Raw genomic sequence first — 20,354 nt, forward strand, 5'->3', positions numbered from 1 at the left:
CCCTGCAGACCTGTTATTGAAGCGCAGCATCAGTTTGGGTAGGAATGTTGGCATTAAAAAGCAAAACGAAAACAAAAACCCAGGGACTCAACGGTTCTGGATGTCCCGTGATTGCGCTTGGCCTTGGCCGTCAAAACGTTTTGTGAGTGGCACTTGGAGGCATCTGCATCATTCCCAAACCGACAGTGAGTATGAAGGTGGCATGAGGAAATCCTAGCTGGAGATTGTGCAGATGTCAGTGTCAGCCAGCAAATATGCACAGGGCTTAAATCGAGTTGTCTGTGGGGAGTACGATGTACTGTTCCCTGTAAAGGCTGTCAAACTGCTAGCGGGGATAGACAGCAACATGTAATATTTGATCTTCTATGCCCACAGTCCTCAGTGGAGCTGATCTCGTTTCAGTATTTCTTTGGCTTTATGGCTTTTCAACTCTTCTTCTTTGACCAACGTTGTATTTCTCCTTAAACTCTTCTCTTCAAAGTGGCAAGGACAGCCCTTGCTGCTGGGTGGCAGTTGTGGTTTAATGGTAGTTTACAGGCTGAAATACAGCTGACATGTGACTTGTAGGGAAAAAAAAAAAAAAGGAGGAGGGGGGCAAAACATTACTCAGGGTGCAGAAAAGCCCAACTCCTTCAGGCGCTGGACGGTTAGCTTTGTAAGAGTCACTGCAGCTGGGACAGAGTGAAAGGGTGCACGCCCGTCCTCTCCAGGGCCAGCGGGTTTGGGGCACAAGGACTGATGGGCTGCAGTGGCAACTTACGGTAGAAATGACAGTTGCACACCTACCCAAGAGACAGGAGGGCTCCCTGGTGCAGTCAAATGGCCCTGACCAGTTTTGTTGTGCTTTTGGCACTGAAAAGAAATTTTCTGTGCGTGTCCTGAACAGTCTGTGATTTTAATCTCTCGAGCAAACGTTTCACCGTGTATTTGATATGGGTGTTGCAAGTCCATTTGTGGGCAGCAGTTTTGTTTGCCTATTGCACACTTTCCTGCTGGTGAAAGCGTCATTCAGTTTTTCAGTCTTAGGGTGCCGCAGGATGGCAGAACAGAGACTAAAGATGCCTGAAAACCTGTCCTCTTCAGGGAGAGACTCTAGTAGGGGCATGGGCTTCCTAGCGTGTCCTAACTCAGTGGCTGTGGGAATAAACTGCTGGGCAAAGCTGAAAGCAATCCTGACAAAAGTAAACCTTATGTTCTGTACCTCCAGAGCTGCACGTATTTTGGGGATACTTGTGTCCTTTAAAAACAATAGAGGTCCTTGTGCTGCTGCTGCAGACTTCTGCAGTACTTGTGCAGTCGTGCGTTTGCTTTCCTTTAAATTTTGTGCTGCGAAGAAGAAAGTGGTTTCTGCTAAGCCACCGGACCTGTGAAGAACAGCAGACAGTCACTGAACAGTGCCCTTCGGGCTTATGATAAATCCTCCTGGCAATTGCACTATGAATACTCATTGTATGTAAACCTGTATCAATTTCAAAGCCTCTTCAGGCTTATCTGAAAGAACTTCAGGAAGGGCTGTGAGTTGTTTGGCAAGGATAAGAGAGGTCCAAACTGGCTGTTGCAGATATTCTCTGATTCGCAAGTTAATTGAATTCCACTTTTGTCATCAGTTATCACTTTATAAAACTCGAGTTTCTGGAATGGGAGAAGCAAACGGATTTTGATTTGTTGCAATTGATCCATTGTAGAGAGAGGTTTTTGAATACTTTGTCCAGGTGGGATCTTGATTCGTTATGTTTTGTGGGAAGGTTTTTTACTGTGGTGCTCTCATGGGATATTGCAGGAGCTTTCTGCAGCAATCTGCTGGTTGAACACTGCTTTTCTGTGCCTGCTGTTCACCACTTACTAAATTAAGAAGTAAATTAGGTGTTTGAGCTATCAAGTTAAGCTTGCTGGGAAGAAAAAGGGGAAAAGAGTTTTGGCACTGTGAGTTCTGAAGCTTCCCGATCTCTTGCTGTGTGGTAGAAGTTCCCTGCTGTTTGCTCTCCCTTTCCCCTCCTCCTGCCTGCTGTGGGGGGCTTCTGCAAGCAAGATCCCAGCCCCTTGCCTTCATTCGTGTGACTTATCTGGCCGTGCCTCAGCTTCTGTTTGTCTCGAGGTGAGTAAGGTCAGATGCAGCTATCCGTGCATGATTTTCTGAAGAGAAGTCAAATCTTTGTCAAATGAGCGCTGCCTCAATGAGAGCCTTTTGTAGACATAGACAAATGAGGTTGCAGGGAAAAGAGAAGATTCCTCACCTGCTCTCGTCCCTCCAATGCAAATAGTGCAGCATATGGGAAACAGATGAGTGACCTTTCTGTGAGAGTGTGAAGGATGACACTTTTTGACTTGATTAAAGTGTTTGCTTGCTCTGCTGTTTACCTTGATCTGGGGAAGATCCCTCTGATGGGGCACTGTAGCTCGCTACCCTCTTCCTTTAACACAAGGATCGTCTCAGTGGCCTTTCCCTTTTCAGCGGTTATGCTGATTGCTGAACATTTCCATTGAATCTCTTGTTTATAGGCAAGAAGCTGGTCTTGGATGCACTTTGCTCATTTTAACTACTCAGCCCTTTGGTTATTTTTCATTCCGATTTCCTTTGATAGGAATGGTTGGGAAAGGATGTGTAAACGACATGTGCTTTCAAAACACATGCGTTGCTAGTAGATAAGCCGATCCATCGAAGTGAAGTGGTGTTCCCTGTGGCCAGGTGGCGAGTCAGTGCGTGGAAACAGTGCAGGTCCTGCTGCAGAGCATCCCCAGCACCTAATTCTGCCAGGGGCATGGGAAGGAGGGCCCTGCTGCTGCGTCCTCTCCCACCAGGCACAGCCTGGGCATGGGGCAGGTGGGTTCTGTCAGGGGGCATCGCCGCTCGCCCTGGCTGTGCAGTTACTCTCGTCCCCACGTGCCTGAGGAGCAGGAGGCGTTCACTGTGCTTGTCCCAGCCCCTGCGCCTTGCCCAGCGGTACCCACACTGCTGATGCGTGGTGTCGCACGTGTGCAGGAGGGTGTCCTGCCAGGAGCCGCTCAGTGGTTTTGCTGATACATTAAAAGCAGATTTATGTGTTTGCACAGGCTGCAATGTCTGCTGTTTGTTATATAACTGGCAAATACCAGCATTGCCTTCGTTTTGTGCTCTTCCCCAGAGCTTTGTTGTGCCTGGGCTCGGGAGCCTGGTTGAAGGCAGCTGTGGGCGCTGCTACGGCTGTTGCCTGGTTCCCTTCAGGTGGCACTGCTGGAGTGCCAGGGCACCAGCAAAGAGATGGCCTCCTTTCAGAGGTCCTCATCACACTTGCGCTCGGGAGTCCTGGCCCATGCCAGGTGGGCACGTATGTGGTGGTCACTGCCTGGGCTCCAGTGAAACGGGTGGGGGAAGTACAGGGGCAGTCCCTTGATCGAGGTCATCTGCAGACTTTTCCAGAAATCACCATGTTGTTCCTACTCAGCAGTACGTTCAAGGTTTTGTTCTGAACTGCGCAAGTTACAATTGTATGCTTTTCTATTTTTTAATATCAGTTGATGTTCCCACGAGCCCAAGAGCTGGCATTCAAGGGTCTGGTGTGTGATTCCTCCACTTAAAACCACCTCTGCTTTGCCCTCTCCAAGCTTAGGGCTTTGTACTGGCTTCTTTTTCTGCTGAAAGCACATGAGTTCGTAGAAGAACGTGAGCCACGAAACAAGAGGAATCCTGCCAGCTGAACGAGCACCACTGTTGAATGAGCTGTTTCACTTTCCTTCTTTCTAATCTTTCTTAGAATGTATCTTCTACTAAAGACTTGAAAAGAACAGGCTTTGTAGAAGTGCATTATTAACTGGCCTTCTGATGGGGCCTTTAATTCTTACTAGGATTTTATTATTAATGGGCTTTCATGAAATTTATAGAACTGTTGGTAAGCCAGTGTTTAATGAGTGCATCTGTGTCTCATGTCAGTTGGTAAAAACAAAACAAACTCATGCTGCTTCCCTCTTTTTTTGTTGTAGCAAACCTTCCCCAGTGATGTCCACTCCATTGAAGAAATTTTGAAGGTAGGTGCTCTTAAATAATCAGTCTCTGTGGTTGCTTATATTTTGCATGCATTAAACTAGCGTGTGGGGAAAGAATGTCATTCTGTTTCTGTTCTGTCAGTGGATGTTGTAGTCACTAAAAGTGGTGTATTTTGGGATATGCCGTGGAGCAGTAAAGATAAAAGCTTCAGATACAGGTGGAGTTGGAAGACCAATAATGGTCTTCCTATCAGTATGTAAGTGTAATGCAGTGTGGTGCAGTTCAAGAGCAAGACTGACAAGTCACCTGAAACAGCCAGAGCTGCTCCTTTGTCGAGTCAGGGGGTTGCCATTATTGAGTGTGTTTCCTCCAAAGGGGCTGGACATGCTGCCTGCTGTCCATACTGCCAGCCCCAGCAGCATGGCCCTGAACAGGAGCACGCACCTGCATCCGTCCCACCTGCCTGCGCAGGGCACTGCTGCTGCACTGTTTCTTCTTCACTGTAATTATAGTCCATTCGTGCAAAGCTAAGGCAGCTCTGATGCAAAACCGTCTCCGTAACTTTGTGTTAGAGTCGGCTCTGTGAGCAGTGTGCAGGCTTCCAGTAGCTGGCTCTGAGTACATGTCACCCATTCACTGTGCAGGGTGTGAAAATGCACTGGGACCTTTAATAAAGGTCTTCAGTAAAAAACACTTTAATAAAGTAAGAAATGGCTGGTCGTTCTGATACTGAGAAGACAGTTCCTTGATGTCAAATGCTGTTCTGAGACACGGGAGTCCTAACAGGTGTTTGGTTTCTGTGATTCGCTTCCCTCACTGTTGCTTCAGGTTGCTTCAGATCCTGATGCCTTTATTGCTCTCGAGAAGCTGTTCTTGAGGCAGTGTTGTAGCTGAAAGGTAGTTGTGCACAGGTGCTCACTAGCTGCTGTGCACTGGTTGGTATTGCAGCACAAGTACTCCTCCTGGAAATACTGCATCATTTTGTGTTTCACAAGACATCCTGTCTTCTTGCCTTGTGTGCAACGCATAACACTATTTTTGTAGCAACCACAGGGAAGCACTGACAAATGCATGAAGAGGTGTAGTGCAGTATATTGAGGAGTTTATAATCTACTGAAAGATTGGAGAGCTAGTCAGTGAAGCGAGCAATGAGCTGAACAGTGGGAGGGGAGAAAAGAGAAGGCAAGGGTGGTAACAGTGCCATCAAATAGTCACTCAGGTTAGTTGTAGGCTGCTTCCAAGTTTTGCACAGAAACCCCTGCAGATTGCTCTAATCCCTTCTTATAGAGCCAAAGGTAGCAATGTGGTTTCATTCCCTATGTATCTTTGCGTTTCATGTTGTTCCTAATAGATAAGGAAACTAGGGACACTCCTAAACTTTCATATTTGTGCCTTGTTGAAAAAACGGCACTTGTAAATTATGGCACAGTAGACTTTCAGGCTTCAGTCTATTTCATGCCAAAAGTACAAAGATGCACTTTGTACCGACACGTTTCTCATAATTTTTTTTTTTAAGCCCCTGAGCAAACTGCGTGTGGTGCATGCTCATCATGAGATGTGTTCCGCACGAACATAATTCCTAACTTTCATTCACCTGTTAGTGATGGTGGGTGAGAGTGAGGGCAGGGGAACAGGGCAGGAGAATTCCTGAAGACATAGCACATCGGGCAGTCTCTTTCTTTGGTTTGAAACTACGTCCCAGAGCTCTGCGTCAAAGATGTCTTGGTCGGTCGGAGCAAAAGCCAATAGTCCAGGCAGAATAGCGTGGGGAACGGCTGGCAGTCAGCACTCTCTGGCTGACGTCCTCACATTATGTGAAAAGCCTTTTGGAGTGTTGTTGCTGTAAGGGGTTATAAGAACTTCTGTGAACAGGAAAGTCCTGTGCTTTGAGGAACCCCAGAACTACTCATACAGGTTTTATTTACTTTTCCCTTTATTAACTGTGATAGCTGTAAGACTGAGGCCTAATCCTACAAATACAATATGTACTTAACTCTCTACGAGCTTCACTAAGATTGCTATTACTTGGGCAATGGGAGTATGCTTGCAGAAGAGGAGCAAGTCCTCTCCATGGTCTGGCTGCTGTGATCAAAGGAGGGTTTCTTGCTGTGGTACCAGCTCAGCTTTACAATCGGGTCAATAAGGACTTTATGGGAAGATCTGTATGAACCTCTTAAGCTTAAAACCTCACCTGTGTGTATCAGCGAAAAATACTGTAAGCCGCTTCTCTCAATCTCTTTCCAGGAAATGACCCACTCATGGCCACCTCCCCTGACAGCTATTCATACGCCTAGTACAGCAGAGCCTTCCAAATTTCCATTCCCAACAAAGGTAAAACACCCTCTTTTTGCCAGGGTTTTTGATAAATTAGAGGAACTCTTTCCGGCTCTTGCATGTGTTTTCATCTGATTTTGTCCCTCTTTCATAGATAAAGGCTGTTAGGAGATATTATCTTTAGAAGTCAGATAAATTAAAGCACAATGGATCTTGAGTTGTATAACAGCTGCTTGCAATGTATCATTTTACTGAGAATTAGATCAGATTGTGCTTCTGAGTAATTGGTTTTGAGTGGGCTATATGGTAGTGTAACTGTCTTTCCTCTTTTTTATTTTTTTAAGCAAGATTTGTATTTTTAGAGTTGAAAGACGTTTGAGCCAGAGGGGGATGAATGAATTAATATTTCAATGACTTACACATTTGTTACAATTGTGGGCTTGAAATGTGACTGCTTTTCCGAAACATTTTAAGCATCTCATCTCTGTTGCCGCATAAAAACCATTTCATCTTTATTGCCAACAAAAATACTTGCTGACTGTGTTAAACAGAAGTGTTTGGCAGCTCTTATAATTTTTTTTTTAATATTTCTTCAAAAATGCACATACCACTGATGTGCTAGGAACCCATTTTTGGTGGCAGTAGCACGTATCACTTCTCTGTCCATCTTAAGCTATGTCAGGCCAGCTTAGACTATTGGACACTTCAAAGTCATACTTTGACAAGTTAGTCAAAGTATTTATTACAGTACGTAACCAATATGCTGCTATTAAGAGAGAGCTGATTTATTTTATTCTTAATTTGCACTTTGTCCTTTCTTTCTAAGAATCACAGCATGTTGGATCTGTAGCACAGAATCAGAGTAAGTAGAAATCCAAAGAAAACGCACTTAATGTGTGTATTGACAGATAGTTGTGTGTTGTGTGCTATACGTTGAAGTGAACATCAAATGTTTACATTGATTAAGGAATTTAATTCAACGTTGAACAGTGATGAATTTAGAAAATGCTTAAGAAATTGCATACACTCATTACCTAGAAACTAAGACAGCAGTTCAACAGAGAGCAAGCAGTATTTCGTTAGGAAACCCTGTTTGGAGTGATGAATAATCTTAATGGCAAACAATTGCATTCTGGAAGAAGGTGACTTTCTAATCTGATGCTCAGAGACCATAGGTTAAAATACCTACTTTAGTGTGAGGCAAATAAAAGCAACTGATTCATTTTTGATTTACAGAACAGTATGAAGCACCTTCAAAAACGTTGCCTATTTCTCAGCCGAGAACATCGTAAGTAACCAGACTCAGTTCCCATCTCTACTGTGCAGTTATTTAAATGACCCTGGAATGAATTACAGTTTGGCTTACTTGATGATTCTGAAGATTAAGGCTTTACCAGTCTGATTTTTCTCAGAAAATTTCAATGCAGGGAATTTTCACCAACAGAAACATTACTGTTTCATGATTATAATGACTGTGTTAAAAACAAAACAAAGCTGAAGAAAAGAAACCCAACCATTAATGTACCTGATTTAAGGTTTTTTTCTCTTTTAATATTATTTAATATTATGTAGCTGTGGCTACATAATATCTTGTCACACTTAGTGCTATTCAAACTACTAATAATTTATTAAACTGACATAAACGATAAGGGATACAAAATGAATCTGATCTGTTCTGCATATAATTTTGAAGCTTGTGGGGGCTCGTAAAGCTACAGCTACCAAAACTGTGAAAACTAGGGGTGAAATTTTAAAGCAATTGTATGATAGAACTTTCTGCAATTGTGCAAGGAAAAGTTTTCTAAAAAGTGTTGTCTTAATTCTGTTTTCATTTTTAAAAGCAAACAAACAGGCAAAAACTTAAATGTTGACTTTCTAAAAACCTCTATTTATATTCTAAGAATGTTAGCCTGTTGCAAAGTGGGGTGAAGATGAAGTTTCTAGAGCTTTTTTAAATAGTATTTTAAATATATTTCTACTTTTCTTTATCTAGTTATTCTTTTTCCTATCATGTTACGTTTTCTTTCAGAAGAAAGCTTCTTAGAATTTGAGTCTCAGTCTAAGATGTTTATGCGTAATCACTGCAAAAGCTTTACAAGGCTAGGAAGGAGTGCCAACTAATAAATGAATCGGTCCAATAGAAAATTTTAAGTTGGTGGATAAAATAACTTGGTACTGTCCTTGTAGGTTAATAATTAATTAGGTTAATAATTATCTATTAATTAGGTTAATTACAGAAATTGCTTGAAGGTAGTTTTGTGTGGGCTGACATTAGTCTTTCAGGATTAACCTGGCCAAATTGGCAGCATTGATAGCCCTGAGTAACAAATAGAAATCTTTCCATGTCTGGAAAGCTAAGGCGTCCCTGGGCAAGGCAATTGCTGAACCATTAAATGCTTATCAGTCCATGTGATATATAAAGATCTCATGTTCCATGGAAGGCTGCAAACTACAGACCACAAAGCTTACTCCATTTGTTTTCCTTTTCCTTATCGTGAACAATTTAATTAAAAAACCCCCAAACTGGGCTAGTCACAACTAAGAGGAAGAGCATCTCTCCATCTTGTTTGAGATTGTAGAATTTTGCATTCAATCTCTGTAAGATCTGTAAAACAACCCTTTTTATACTGTTCCAGCATCATGCAGAGGAGCCCGCCCTCACTGGGAGCAATCAGCTACTCCCTTAATCCATTCTTTATTTTACTCCTCCTTCTTCCACCCCAGCTTGCTCCTCCTGAACAATTTCTGGCAATTTTCACTGCAGTATTAAAAATACTAGTTTCAACTGCAGCAGGCTCTGCCTTCCTCCTCAGCTACCCTACAACCATCATCTTTATTTCAACTATTCTCAGCTGCTTGTAAAAATCCCCCTAGAACTGTAGTCAGTTTTCCAGGTGGCAGAGAGAGAAGAGGCTTTCACTGTAAACAAGAATCTGAAAATACTCCTTTCTTAGCCCAAAGGTCCAGAATTGTAAATATGGCATGGTACATAGCTCTGTCCTTAGCCAACATCCCCTCTCTGCTCGGCGTCCTTCTGGGTACTTCAGAGCCAGCACTCATCTGCCCAGGGACATGCATACCCACAATCGACGACGGCAGTTGAAGCAGGAGGAACAGGGTGGTTTAGGTTTACGTCCCAAATGGAATTAAGCAAGATTTGCCCAAGAACTTCCTCTACATCTTTCCCTCGAACTCATGCGTCCCTTCTTTTTTGTTTTGTTTTTGGTTTCATTTGCACAACAGGGCTTGTTTTCTTTGCTGTTTAACGCACACGTGACTGTCTGAAAATTCAGCTGCCTAGAGTAGCTTGCATTACAAAGTGTAGCTGGCTGAAAACAAACAGCGTTTGTGCTGGTTAATAGAAGTTGAAATCCCAGTGCCTCTGTGTGCCCAAATTAAGCATTCAGCTTTACAGAGCATGCAAGGGTTTCCCAGATGGCTTTCATTCTTGAATAGAGCCCCGAAGTTAGCACCTGGCTACACTGGAATGGAAGCAGCCCTTCTTTTAAGAGGGGAGATGCCAAGCTCTTTCTTGGTGATGCATCTTTAACCTGGCTGGCAGAGAGGGACCAGCCTGTGCTTTCAGTGGGGTTGTTTGGCAAGTGATGTTAATTTTAGTGCTGCTTCTCGCTAAAAGAGCTCTTTTTAAATAGCTTTACAGGGAGATTGATGGTGTGTATATAAGCTGCAAATGAACAGGTCCTGCGAATGAAAACTCGGCATCTATTAACTCCTGAGCTAATTAAAGCATTAAAATTATTAAAGCAGATTTATTTTCTTTAACTAGGCTATTTAACAATTTGTTGAAACCTTGTTTTGGGGAAACTGGTTTTGTCTATCCTTGTAGAAGTATGACTCATTTAAAGTTTTAGTGTTCTTCCTTCCTTGATCCTAAATTGAACTTAAGTAGTTGCAATGTTCTTTTATGCTGATTTGTTTTATTTACCAGCAGCTCAGGTGAAAAAGGTGATCCTTTTTATTACAAACAGTTAAATCAGATTTAAAAGATCTAGATAGAGTTTCCTTGCATTATTCTCTTAACCTCTAAAAGAAATGCATCTGTAGTCCACAATTCTTAAGGCAAAAGAAAAAATGAAAACATTTTCAGAACTTTTTAGCATCCCTGGAAGTTTGTTCATTATCACCTTTGAAGGATTACTTTCTCTAATGGATTGGGGGAAAAAAAAAAAAGAATTCATTGAGATGCCAACAGACATTTGCCAAACTGCCCAGAAGTGTGGAGAGTGGCTGTATTGTTGCTACCCTTCCTTTTTTCCTATTTATGCCTCAGTGGACTAGCGGTGAGCTTCAGCTCTAGCCCACGTGCAAAGTTGGCACAGGCAGGATTGCTGCAGACTGCATGCCATTTGCCTTCTGTAGGAAATTCGGGGGCCTCATTTTCCAAGGTGGTGTCTCATAGTGATTCCTGTCAGTGTTTACTCTAAAGAAGAGGGAAGAGGTGACTTCCACTGAGAAGGTGTGTGAGGAACTGAGGCAGTGGAGGCTGGGAGATGGAGGAGGATAGTCACAGGGGAATGGCAAAGGCAAAATGCCTGAACAAAGAAAGCGCGTAGGTCATCATGAGTGTAATCAGACAGCGCCTTTGTGGCACTGAGAGCCTCTTCTGCATCAGAGAGAGGTACTTGGGGACTGTGGGGTCAGTACCTTTGCAGGAGGTGTCACCTATGCAGGAGGGGTTGGCTCCGTACTGGTAGACAAGGAGACCTTTGGGGTTTCTTCATGCTGTCCTGCTCCATGGGCAAGAGTAGATTCGTCCCTTCTGGTTTGTGGAATTATTTGTTTTGAGATCGTGCCAGCTTCAACCGTAAACACGGTCCTATTCCAATGAAAGTATCTCCATGCATGTCAACTGCTTTGGTATGAGTGTAAAAGAATTTATCTAGGTAGTGGGGACAGTACTTAAATAAGGGAATCACTTTTTTATTCAAAGTTTTTACTCCTCTTTTGTCATGGAATCATAAAAGCAAACTGCTCAGGGTCATTAGAGGTGACCCACAGAGCCATAAATCTTTTTCGCTTTGTTCATAATTTGAAATGAAGGCTTAAAAGAGTGTGAAGGTTTCTGTAGTTTTCCTTCTCCTAACAAGCACCAGGAACACTCTCTCCCCACTTTTCCAAGGTGATGTGGTTCGCTGGGGATCTTTCATATTTGTTTTCATGCTATAAAATGTGTTGTCATGAAGGGTTGGAGGCTTATTTTTCTTATTTCTCACAGAGAGCCCTTAGATTGAAATGAGGCTGAAATAAGCAGAGTTTTGACCTGATTGATTAGAACCCCTGTCTCGGTTCCTAAGCGTTTTATCCAGTTTTTGGACACTTGTGTAACTCTCTGGGTTGAGGAGTCAGTCTCCAGCTAGTTTCAAGATTTGAACCACCGTACACTTGAATAACAAGAGTTTTGCCCGTCTGCTTTCCAACTCCTTTTGGGGGTGCCTGCATGATTGCCAAAGTGGGGGATAACAGTTTGGGAGAACTTTGGGTCCCTCCCCACAAATCCTTCCCTTCCAGCCTTTTAAGGACCTCGGTAATGCATTGAAATTGCCAGCAGTAGTTAGCACCTGCATGTAGAGGACTACATTAGGCTTTTTGGAAACATTTGCGGGCAGCCTGCTCTCTACTCTAGCAATAGTAAAAAGAGTTTGTGCCTCCCAACTTGTAAACCACTTTGAGTATCTGAACTGCTCAATGTTATGGTTACTGCTGAGATGTGCACAAGTGTGAAGTTCATTGTGTAGAGAAGAAATAGGAGAAAGGCTTGACCTTGGCATTTACTTATGTATGTGCGATAGGAAACTTCAGCAGCAAAAAGAGAACTCCTGTGACAGAAGAAATATTCACAGGCCCTCAGAGTGTGAACACGCACAGTTTCTGGTGCAAAGACGATGCTTTCTGCCCCTTGGGGAGCCAGTGGAGGCTAATAGCGTGCTAATTTCTTGCTATACAAGGAGCAGATAGATTTCTTCCACGCCACCTTGCGGTCTTAGTGCCTAGGTAACTTTTCTTCGCTGTGTTAGTGTGCTAGGTAACCATTGTTGAGGAGCACTGCCCTCGTAGAACTTTGTCTCAGTTGCCTGTAGATGGCAGCCGATGACACTGACCTCCAATTGCGCAGCTCCTGAGATCGACTGGAAAGCACAGTAAAACGTTGAGGTTGTGTGTTGTCGTTTTATCATCCATTCGGGTAGTGAGAGGGTTTAGCAGATTGAGCATGCCAAATGTTCAAAAAGGATGTGGGAGGTTGGTTTGTTTTGGCAAGTGCAAACCAAGTCTTTTTCAGTGTCTGCTGCTTGAAAATGTGTCTGCCTTGGCTGATATTTATCTTCTGGTTGTCTTTCAGAATGCTCCAGGACGACCTGCAGCTCAGTGATAGTGAAGAGAGTGGTGACGACCAAGTCAGTTTTAGATGTTTTATACACTAGGCACACAGACATCCCTTTAAATCACCACAACTTGTTGCGTTGCTCCGAGTTCCTTACGCTAACCTTTCCTCCCCCTCTCCTCTTTGTTTTTGTGAACAAAACAGGTTGTTGAAAAGCCACCTTCTTCACTTGCTCCTCCAAGGTACAGGTTTGTTCCCAAACTACTAGCTAGACCAAATAAGGAGGAAAAACAAAACTACTTTTTGTATATGGGGTAGATAGGTAAGGGTTCCTGGTTTCTCTTGTAGACACAGGCTTTTGTTTCTAGCTGCCTGAAGCTGCTTTTGAAAATTGGCTTGTGGGGGGTTTTACAGAAAGCTCCAATTGGAACTGAGTAATCCAGTCATGCTGGATTTTGCCTGTGAACCGTAATTTTATTTCCCCAGCTCTTCTCTTTTTTTTCTCCTCTTCCCGTCCACCACTGTGTATGTAGATCACGCTGGAGCTAATGGGATTTTCAGTTGTAGTAGTGATGGATGTGAATCCAGTTTTAGTTTGGAAGGAGGCCCAAAACAGCCAAGTGAGTGAAGAACAGGAAACGGTTAAGTAGACTCATTGAGGCTCTTTCAGCTCCCTGATAAGGCAGCTGATTGTAAGCAGCTCCTGCCATGTATTGTTAGTCAGAAGCAATATTCAAGGTAGACTCAACAGCCACATGCCAGCATTAGAGGAAGAAAGGTGGAGAAGCCCAGAATTTTTCCTACAGGAGAGCACTGACAGACATTTTTGGCTTGATATCTGTATTCTTCAAGCACAGGGTAATGGTCGACAAAGTCAGACATGCAGAAGGGCATGCCGATTCTTGGCATGATTTCTGCGTCTCTGCAAGCTCTTGAAATAGAGTGTTCTCTTGAGATCAGTCTGGATCAGCAAGGAGCTTGCCTCCAAGTAATACAAACGTGTTGATGCTGATATGGGAAACAGTTTTCAAAGTAAAAAAAATAAAAAAAACCCCAACATTTTGATTTTGTAAGCCCATTTCAAAGCAAAAAGAAGCTGTGCATCAAAGTCGTGGCTCTCCCTCACTTCTATTCATTCCCATTGTCAGTGCTGGAGGAAAACACTTTTGAGTAGGGGAGGGTGTTGAAAAAAAGCCGCTGCTTGACATGGCTGTTAACGAAACAGTTACAGCACCTTGACCAAGTAACACAGATGAAGTGAAAAGGTGAAGGGGAGAATACAAAAAAGAGAAACCATCCTGGAATGTGTGTTTCCATCTTGTTAGCCTTTATTGGAAGTTTTTCTTTTGAGGGTTGGGGCTTTCAGAAAAGCACTTGTCAGTTTCAGTTGTTTTTTAAACTTTGGTTGGCTAAATGCTGCTTCATAGTGTAGCAGTGATGTCCTGCTTATGTATTTGTCTGACTGGGTTGGAGTTGAAGGTTTTATTATTTCCAGAGGTTTTTTATTCCGGTGCTTTATCTTTTGGGTATGGCAATGTATTCCTTTGGCCTTCTCCCATCTCCGCTCACTGCCAAAACATGGGGTTTCAGTTTTACTTTTGAATCTTGCCGTGTCAATATAATAAGTAACCTTCGCCCATGCTGCTTTCTAATGTTAGCTCATGGTGGTCTAGCAGTGCCCTACAGTCCCAGCCCAAGAGTGTGGCATCAGCACATTCCAGCAGCTCGGAGTCAGGGAGCACCAGTGACTCAGACAGCTCTTCAGACTCGGAGACCACCTCAGAGAGCACCTCCAGTGACAGTGAAGCAAACGACCCTGCGAGAGCGTCAGCGCCTGAGGTGAATATTAAAATAAAATGTAGAGGCTGCTTAATACAGCCTCTTGCTTCAGACTCTCTGCTGCCTGAATGCAGTCAGGACAGGAGACCTGAAATAACGTCATCATTCATGTGTCCCCTTGACATCTTTGCTTCATCATCAGACTTTTTTGCCCTTTGCTTCCCTTCTAGAGTTTGTCAATTAAATAATCCTTAGTAACAGCATAATTAGACTTTTACGTGCCTAACCTTGAAGTGTTCCCCCTTCTACTTTGGCATCGTTGTCTAGCACTCCTGGAGGAATTAGTGTCATCGCTGGGGAGACACAAGTAAGGCACAGATGAGAAGCACGGCTTGTCTGGGATGTTTGGGGTGCACCTCTGCCCATGCAGGTTTTCTGAGTGCTGAGGCTATGGGCTGGTTCAGGGTGAGACCAATTTCCTGATATGTGAAGAAGAGCCTTTCTTTTGCCTTAGAAGCACATGAAAGGGAGAATTTTATGTGCAGAAAACAAGTTTTGAGAAGGCATAGCTTTTCTTCTCATATCTAATACACTTCACCTTCCAGCAGTTCAGTTACGGAGTTTGCCTTCTGCAATGCGGTTGTCTTTGGAAGGAAACAGATATTATACTTCTACTCTTTTACCCAATCCTGCCTGCTTTGTTTTGAAAATACTGGATTGCAAGATCCTTCTCGCTTTAGTGAAATCCTAGCTATTTGCCATTGACCATCTTATCCTTTTTTATTCAGCAAACTGTTCATCCATGGTGCTCAAGGAGCAAATTATTGCACATGGCCCATTTGTTTATAGTCAGTTCTTCACATGCAAAAGCACAGACTTTAAGACCTATAGGCAATAGTTCCTCTTTTTTTTTTTTTTTTTTTTTTTTTGAAGTCTCTTACTATTCTTTGTGTTTGGAATACCTAAGGAAAGCCCGTATGATGGTGTAGATCACAAACAAGGTAACCAATGGTAGAAGGTGCTAGAAAAGGATCAGAGTATGCCACTGTCTGCTAGCTACCTACATTATGAACTGAAGTTTGCTAAGTATTTTGGCCACGTTTTTATAGTGTTTAAATTAAAAAAAAATGCTCTTCGGTGGCTAATGAGTTAAAATTCTAATGAAAACAAAGCTGATTTGTGTTGTCTGAAAACTATAATGGAATTTGTGGTTTAATTTTTCTTACGACCCCACGGTAAAACCAAACTGGTTTTTAAACCAGGTTTCTAGATTGACTCTCTGAAACACAGTTGAAGACATGTTTTGTTTATCCACATGTTCTACAGTGAGTTGAGTCTGGATAGAGAAGAAAATTGTGGTAGAAGAGATTCATTAGTCTTGGAAAACCTTTCAGGCTTTCTCTTTTTGGGGAAGAGTTGTGGGACTTCTGAGAAGGGAGAGTTGTGACTGGGGAGAATCGGTAAGGGCAGGAGTGTAACTGTGCCATGATGGTGCCCAAATAATGAGCTACACATTTAAGTGATGCTGACCCATACGTGGTGTTTTCAGAACAGGCCCCAGAGAATAATGCTCCTGCTTTGCAGTTTCTGTTGTCTTTTTTTAGGGTTAGTTGGGTTTGCTTTTCATAGAATCATAGAATGGTTTAGGTTGGAAGGGACCTTGAAGATCATCTAGTTCCAATCCACCTGCCATAGGCAGGGACACCTCCCACTAGACCAGGTTGCTCAAAGCCCCATCCACCCTGGCCTTGAACACCTCCAGGGATGGAGCTTCCACGACTTATCTGGGCAACCTGTTCCAGTGCCTTCCACCCTCAAAGTGAAAACTTTATTCCTAATATCTAATCTAAATCTAACTTCTTCCAGTTTAAAGCCATTCCCCTTCATCCTATCGCTACATGCCCTCCTAAAAAGTTCCTCCCCGTCTTTCTTGTAGGCCCCCTTTAGATACTGAAAGGCTGCTATAAGGTCTCCCCAGAGCTTTCTTTTCTCCAGGCTGAACAACCTCACCTCTCTCAGCCTGTCTTCATAGGAGAGGTGCTCCAGCCCTCTGATCATCTCTCTGCTCTTTTTCTCGTAATTTGTCAGACTACTGTTAGGTTAAGCAGGGCTTGTAGCGACCACATTACGTTATCTGACCGTGTGTCCTGGTTTGAGATAGAACAAAACTAATGTTCCTTTTCAATAATTTTCCTTTTCAGTTTAGTCTGGTCTAACTGAATGCACTCTCTGAAATCAATGGTATGTTTTTCAGACAGTGTCTGCTTCTGGCAATCAAAAAGTCTGATGCTTATAGTTAGTACCAAGGAATAGTATGCCGAGAGGCTTTTGCTTATACTTATCTCTGTATCAACCAGGGTTAGCTAACTTTGTTATGTACCGAGTTGGAAGCAGAAGAGCGGGCAGGAGCGGACAGGACAGATGACCCAAAACTGACCAGCGGGGTATTCCATCCCATCTGCCTCATGCTCATTATAAAGCTGAGGGAGCAAGGGCTCAAGTTCCCTTTTCTTCAGTGGCTGGAGTCGGAGGAGGACTCTGTCTGTTCTGCCTTTGATCCTGATCTGTGTGTTCCTGCACCCAGTTCCTGTCTGCTGCTGAGTCCAGTCTGGGATTTCCCCAGTGCTGGCTGGTGACGTGATTGTCATCCTGGGAGCTCGATATTGGGTTTATATATATTTGTATATATTTCATTATTTTCTTATTAATATTATTATATTTTCTTTTTATTGTTAATATTTCATTAAAGCTGGTTTAGGGTTTTTTTTCAAGCCGTAAGTCTTTCTCCCTTATCCTCTCTCCTTTCTCTCTTCTGGGAAGGGAGAGGGGTTAATAGAAAACATCTGTCATTCATTTAGTGGCCAGCCCAGCCCTAAACTGTGACTCCAGAGGCCTTCAGACCTTGGTCATTGCTCATGCCTTGCTTGACCCAGAGGGAAGCAAGTGTTAAGTTGTGTAGGCAGAGGACTCAGAAGAGGCTGGACTTGATGCGGTAGCCATACAATTTCTTATGGTAAATGGTTTTCTTTTGGTTAAACCACAGGAGCCTGACAGCCTACCTGTCAAACTTCAATGAGATGTGATAGCTGGCACAGCCCCTTGTCCGTTTTGCTGTGTGCAAATAACTTTCCAAAAGCATTGTGAGGACAGCACCTAAACCGTTTTTACAATTGCTGCTTTTTTTAGACGTTGTCTGATTGTGCAACAATGTTGGTTAGTGGCAAACCAAGATGAAGCTTTCATGTAGACTACTCTCTTACTGGATGACAGGTAGGGCTAGCAGAGAACCAGGAGTGCTGTGCAACATATTTGATCCTGTGCAAAAACGAGGTCTGTGTTCCTGAAGTAAGTGTTCATGTGCACATACTAGAGCATCCTCACTGTCTCACGGTCTTTCACTTTCACGCCTTTTTTAACAATAAGGAGGAAATTTTACTGGGTTCTGATAAGCAGTGCTAGGATGGAAATAGCCCATAAAGGCATCAGTGTTGCATCCTTCTTTTCTCTTTTTGTCTGCAGCCTGACCCACCAACTTCTAATAAGTGGCAGCTCAACAACTGGCTGACCAAGGTGAACCCACCAGCAGTGCCAACCAAAAGTCTCAGCGAAATCGCCCATGGGGATGGATGTGAGGAGGGCCAGGAGCAGGGCGATGGCATCAGCAGCAATTCTTCCCACCAGCACGCTGAGCCGAGGGAGCCTCATCACAAAAGCTCCGGCCGAGCAGCCAGGGCTCCTCAGGACACTCATCTGCCAACCAAACACAACTGCCAGAAGTCTCCTGTGCGCACCGAGGAGCCCTCGCTCAGGCAGACTTGTCTTCCTCAAAAGAGGAAGGTGAGGGGTGGAGGGGGAGGTGGGTTTGTACAAGGGCCAAGGTGGTGTTTGAAAAACCCGTGTGGAGAGTTCATTTCTGCTTCATAGGTTGGGAGTGCACCCATTATGCTCCTCCTATAAAGGTGCTATCAAACTTCTAAAGGGAATGCGTACCAAAACTTTCCACAGATGTTTCTTGTTGATCACAAATCCCCTGCTGAGCAAATGAAAAGCCTTGTAAGCTGTCTAACAAATGCTTTGGTGGTTTAAAACATTTTTTTCTGTGTTTTCTTGAAATACTAATTTTCTCAGACACCAAAACCTCAGCCCTCCTATGTCAGAGAGGACCTTTGGGCAGCAGGCTGTGTCACAGCATGCAGCTGGCCAGCCTGCTGGGAGCATTTGTGGGTTTCTCTGCTTTCAGCCCAAGCAGAGCTTTGTAGGGCTGCAGTTCCCCCTCCCCCTGCAACTCCTTGAAAAGCAGCATAGTATCTGAAGCACCTTCCAGACTGTGGAGTCATCTGTGCTACCCATTGAGTGTCTGTTGTGGGAGAGCACCTTGCCTGCAGTTTGTGGGGGTGCCCACAGGGACAATTGACCCAGGCCACCCTGGTCTGTGGTTTTTGGTTTTGTCCATGTATGCACCTTCTGCTGCCTTTAGTCACGCAACCACAGTCAGAGTAGCGTAGTCTTTTCCTGTGTGGAATTATTTATTTCCATGAAACAGTTGTGAAGGCTTGCTTATGCAAAGAGGACTGAATTCGGCAGATGTAAACTGTGTTATTACTAGGGGTGATGGCAGCAGCCCCGTGCCTTTTACTTTTCCATAAATGCAGACTTTTGACTGAACCAGGTTCACTGATAGTAACAACCATCACTAAACCCTGCTTTGGATCTCAGCGCTTGGATAAATATGTAGAAAATGTCTTTGGTTTTCCTGGAGCTGCTGTGGTGCTAGCAGCAATGCTAATGCTTAAAAGATGCGTGTATCCACTAAGGGGATTTGTAGAGTCCTTCAGCGTTAATAGTTGCTTTCCCCTGAATTCCAAGACAGACCTTTATTTAACTGCGATGGTAGTAGCTCATGAGTGTTTTTGAAAGCTAACTGCCAAAGGGGACTGTGGATATACTTCCAGCCAGCTGGTTCAGCTGCACAGAGAGTTGGCTGCAGGTGTTAAGGTGAATGGGTATTCACTGTGGACGTTTCAGTGCCTGTGTAACTTTTTGGTCCTCCTCACAGAGCAGGTGGCTTAGCATGTGTGGGTGAATTACCTTGGTTCCCACGTGGGTTTCCTTTAGTCTTGTCATTTTCTGAGCTTCCCATAGTTGTGGGGAAGAGCAGGAAAATGGTGAAGAAACTTGAGAGACCCCGGCAGTCCCCCTCCTGCAGAGCAGCAAGAGAAAGGTGAACAGGCAGTAAATCTGTTGCTGCTTCTGTTGTCTCAAAGAGCCAAGAGAGGAGCTATTTGATACTAGACGTGTCTTCCCTTGCAGCCTGAGTATCTGATTGCAGGAAAACCCTCCTAAGAGACTCAACATCTGTATTATATCAGCATGCATCAGTGTCCTTGGAGGCTCAGGCTTCATCACAGCCAGTTTGGTCAGGTGCAGCTGTCAGACATCTTTTGCGGCACTGTGGAGCTCAACCTGGGAAACAGTTTAAGGACGTGATCTAGGTGCTTGAGGCTTGCCCTGAGCACGCTGCCAGAGGTAGACTCTGTGCTGAGCATAACCCACTGAGCACCGCCACAGTGACGTAAACCTGGATGTACTCGAGAGAGAGAGACAGAAAGTCCTGGAATGCTTTTGGCTGCCACCAGGCGCACTATGGGTAACGCTGACTTATCAGTGTAGTTTCTTTTACATTTTCTTGGCTTGTAGCAAATTATTCTGAAGTTTTTGATTCAGGTAAGCAGATGAGGATGCTTTGTATTGTTAAGATCTATCGAGTGCAATTTAAAAGTATTATTACCTCTCTGCCTTAATGGTTCCTGTTCTTCTGGTATCAGATTCTTGTTGTTGAAACCAAAAGCCCCTGTGCATCTTGGAAATCTGAGTGATCGAACTCTCCTGTGAATGCAGTTTTTTCCTTCCCTTTGATAAGGCCTATCACAAAACACAATTGCTTGCAGTTCATGACTTTGCCAGGAGGAATCTGAATACATTTCTGTACAATTCATACTG

At 43.7% G+C, this 20,354-nt stretch overlaps 1 protein-coding gene across 1 annotated transcript in view; it reads left to right on the plus strand.

The window, feature by feature from the left end:
* Positions 1-20,354, plus strand: part of LOC309684739 (AF4/FMR2 family member 1-like) — a gene marked incomplete at both ends in the record, with an annotated part of 39,062 nt that overhangs the window by 309 nt on the left and 18,399 nt on the right. The window contains 6 exons of the mRNA XM_082500605.1: positions 7,070-7,097; positions 7,472-7,523; positions 12,594-12,648; positions 12,780-12,817; positions 14,252-14,414; positions 17,874-18,164. Of these exons, the coding sequence (XP_082356731.1) occupies positions 7,070-7,097; positions 7,472-7,523; positions 12,594-12,648; positions 12,780-12,817; positions 14,252-14,414; positions 17,874-18,164 (627 nt within the window). The remainder of the gene's footprint in view (positions 1-7,069; positions 7,098-7,471; positions 7,524-12,593; positions 12,649-12,779; positions 12,818-14,251; positions 14,415-17,873; positions 18,165-20,354) is intronic.

This window comes from Vanellus vanellus, assembly GCF_965231255.1.
Source record: "Vanellus vanellus genome assembly, contig: HAP1_SCAFFOLD_786, whole genome shotgun sequence".
Classification (NCBI taxonomy): domain Eukaryota; kingdom Metazoa; phylum Chordata; class Aves; order Charadriiformes; family Charadriidae; genus Vanellus; species Vanellus vanellus.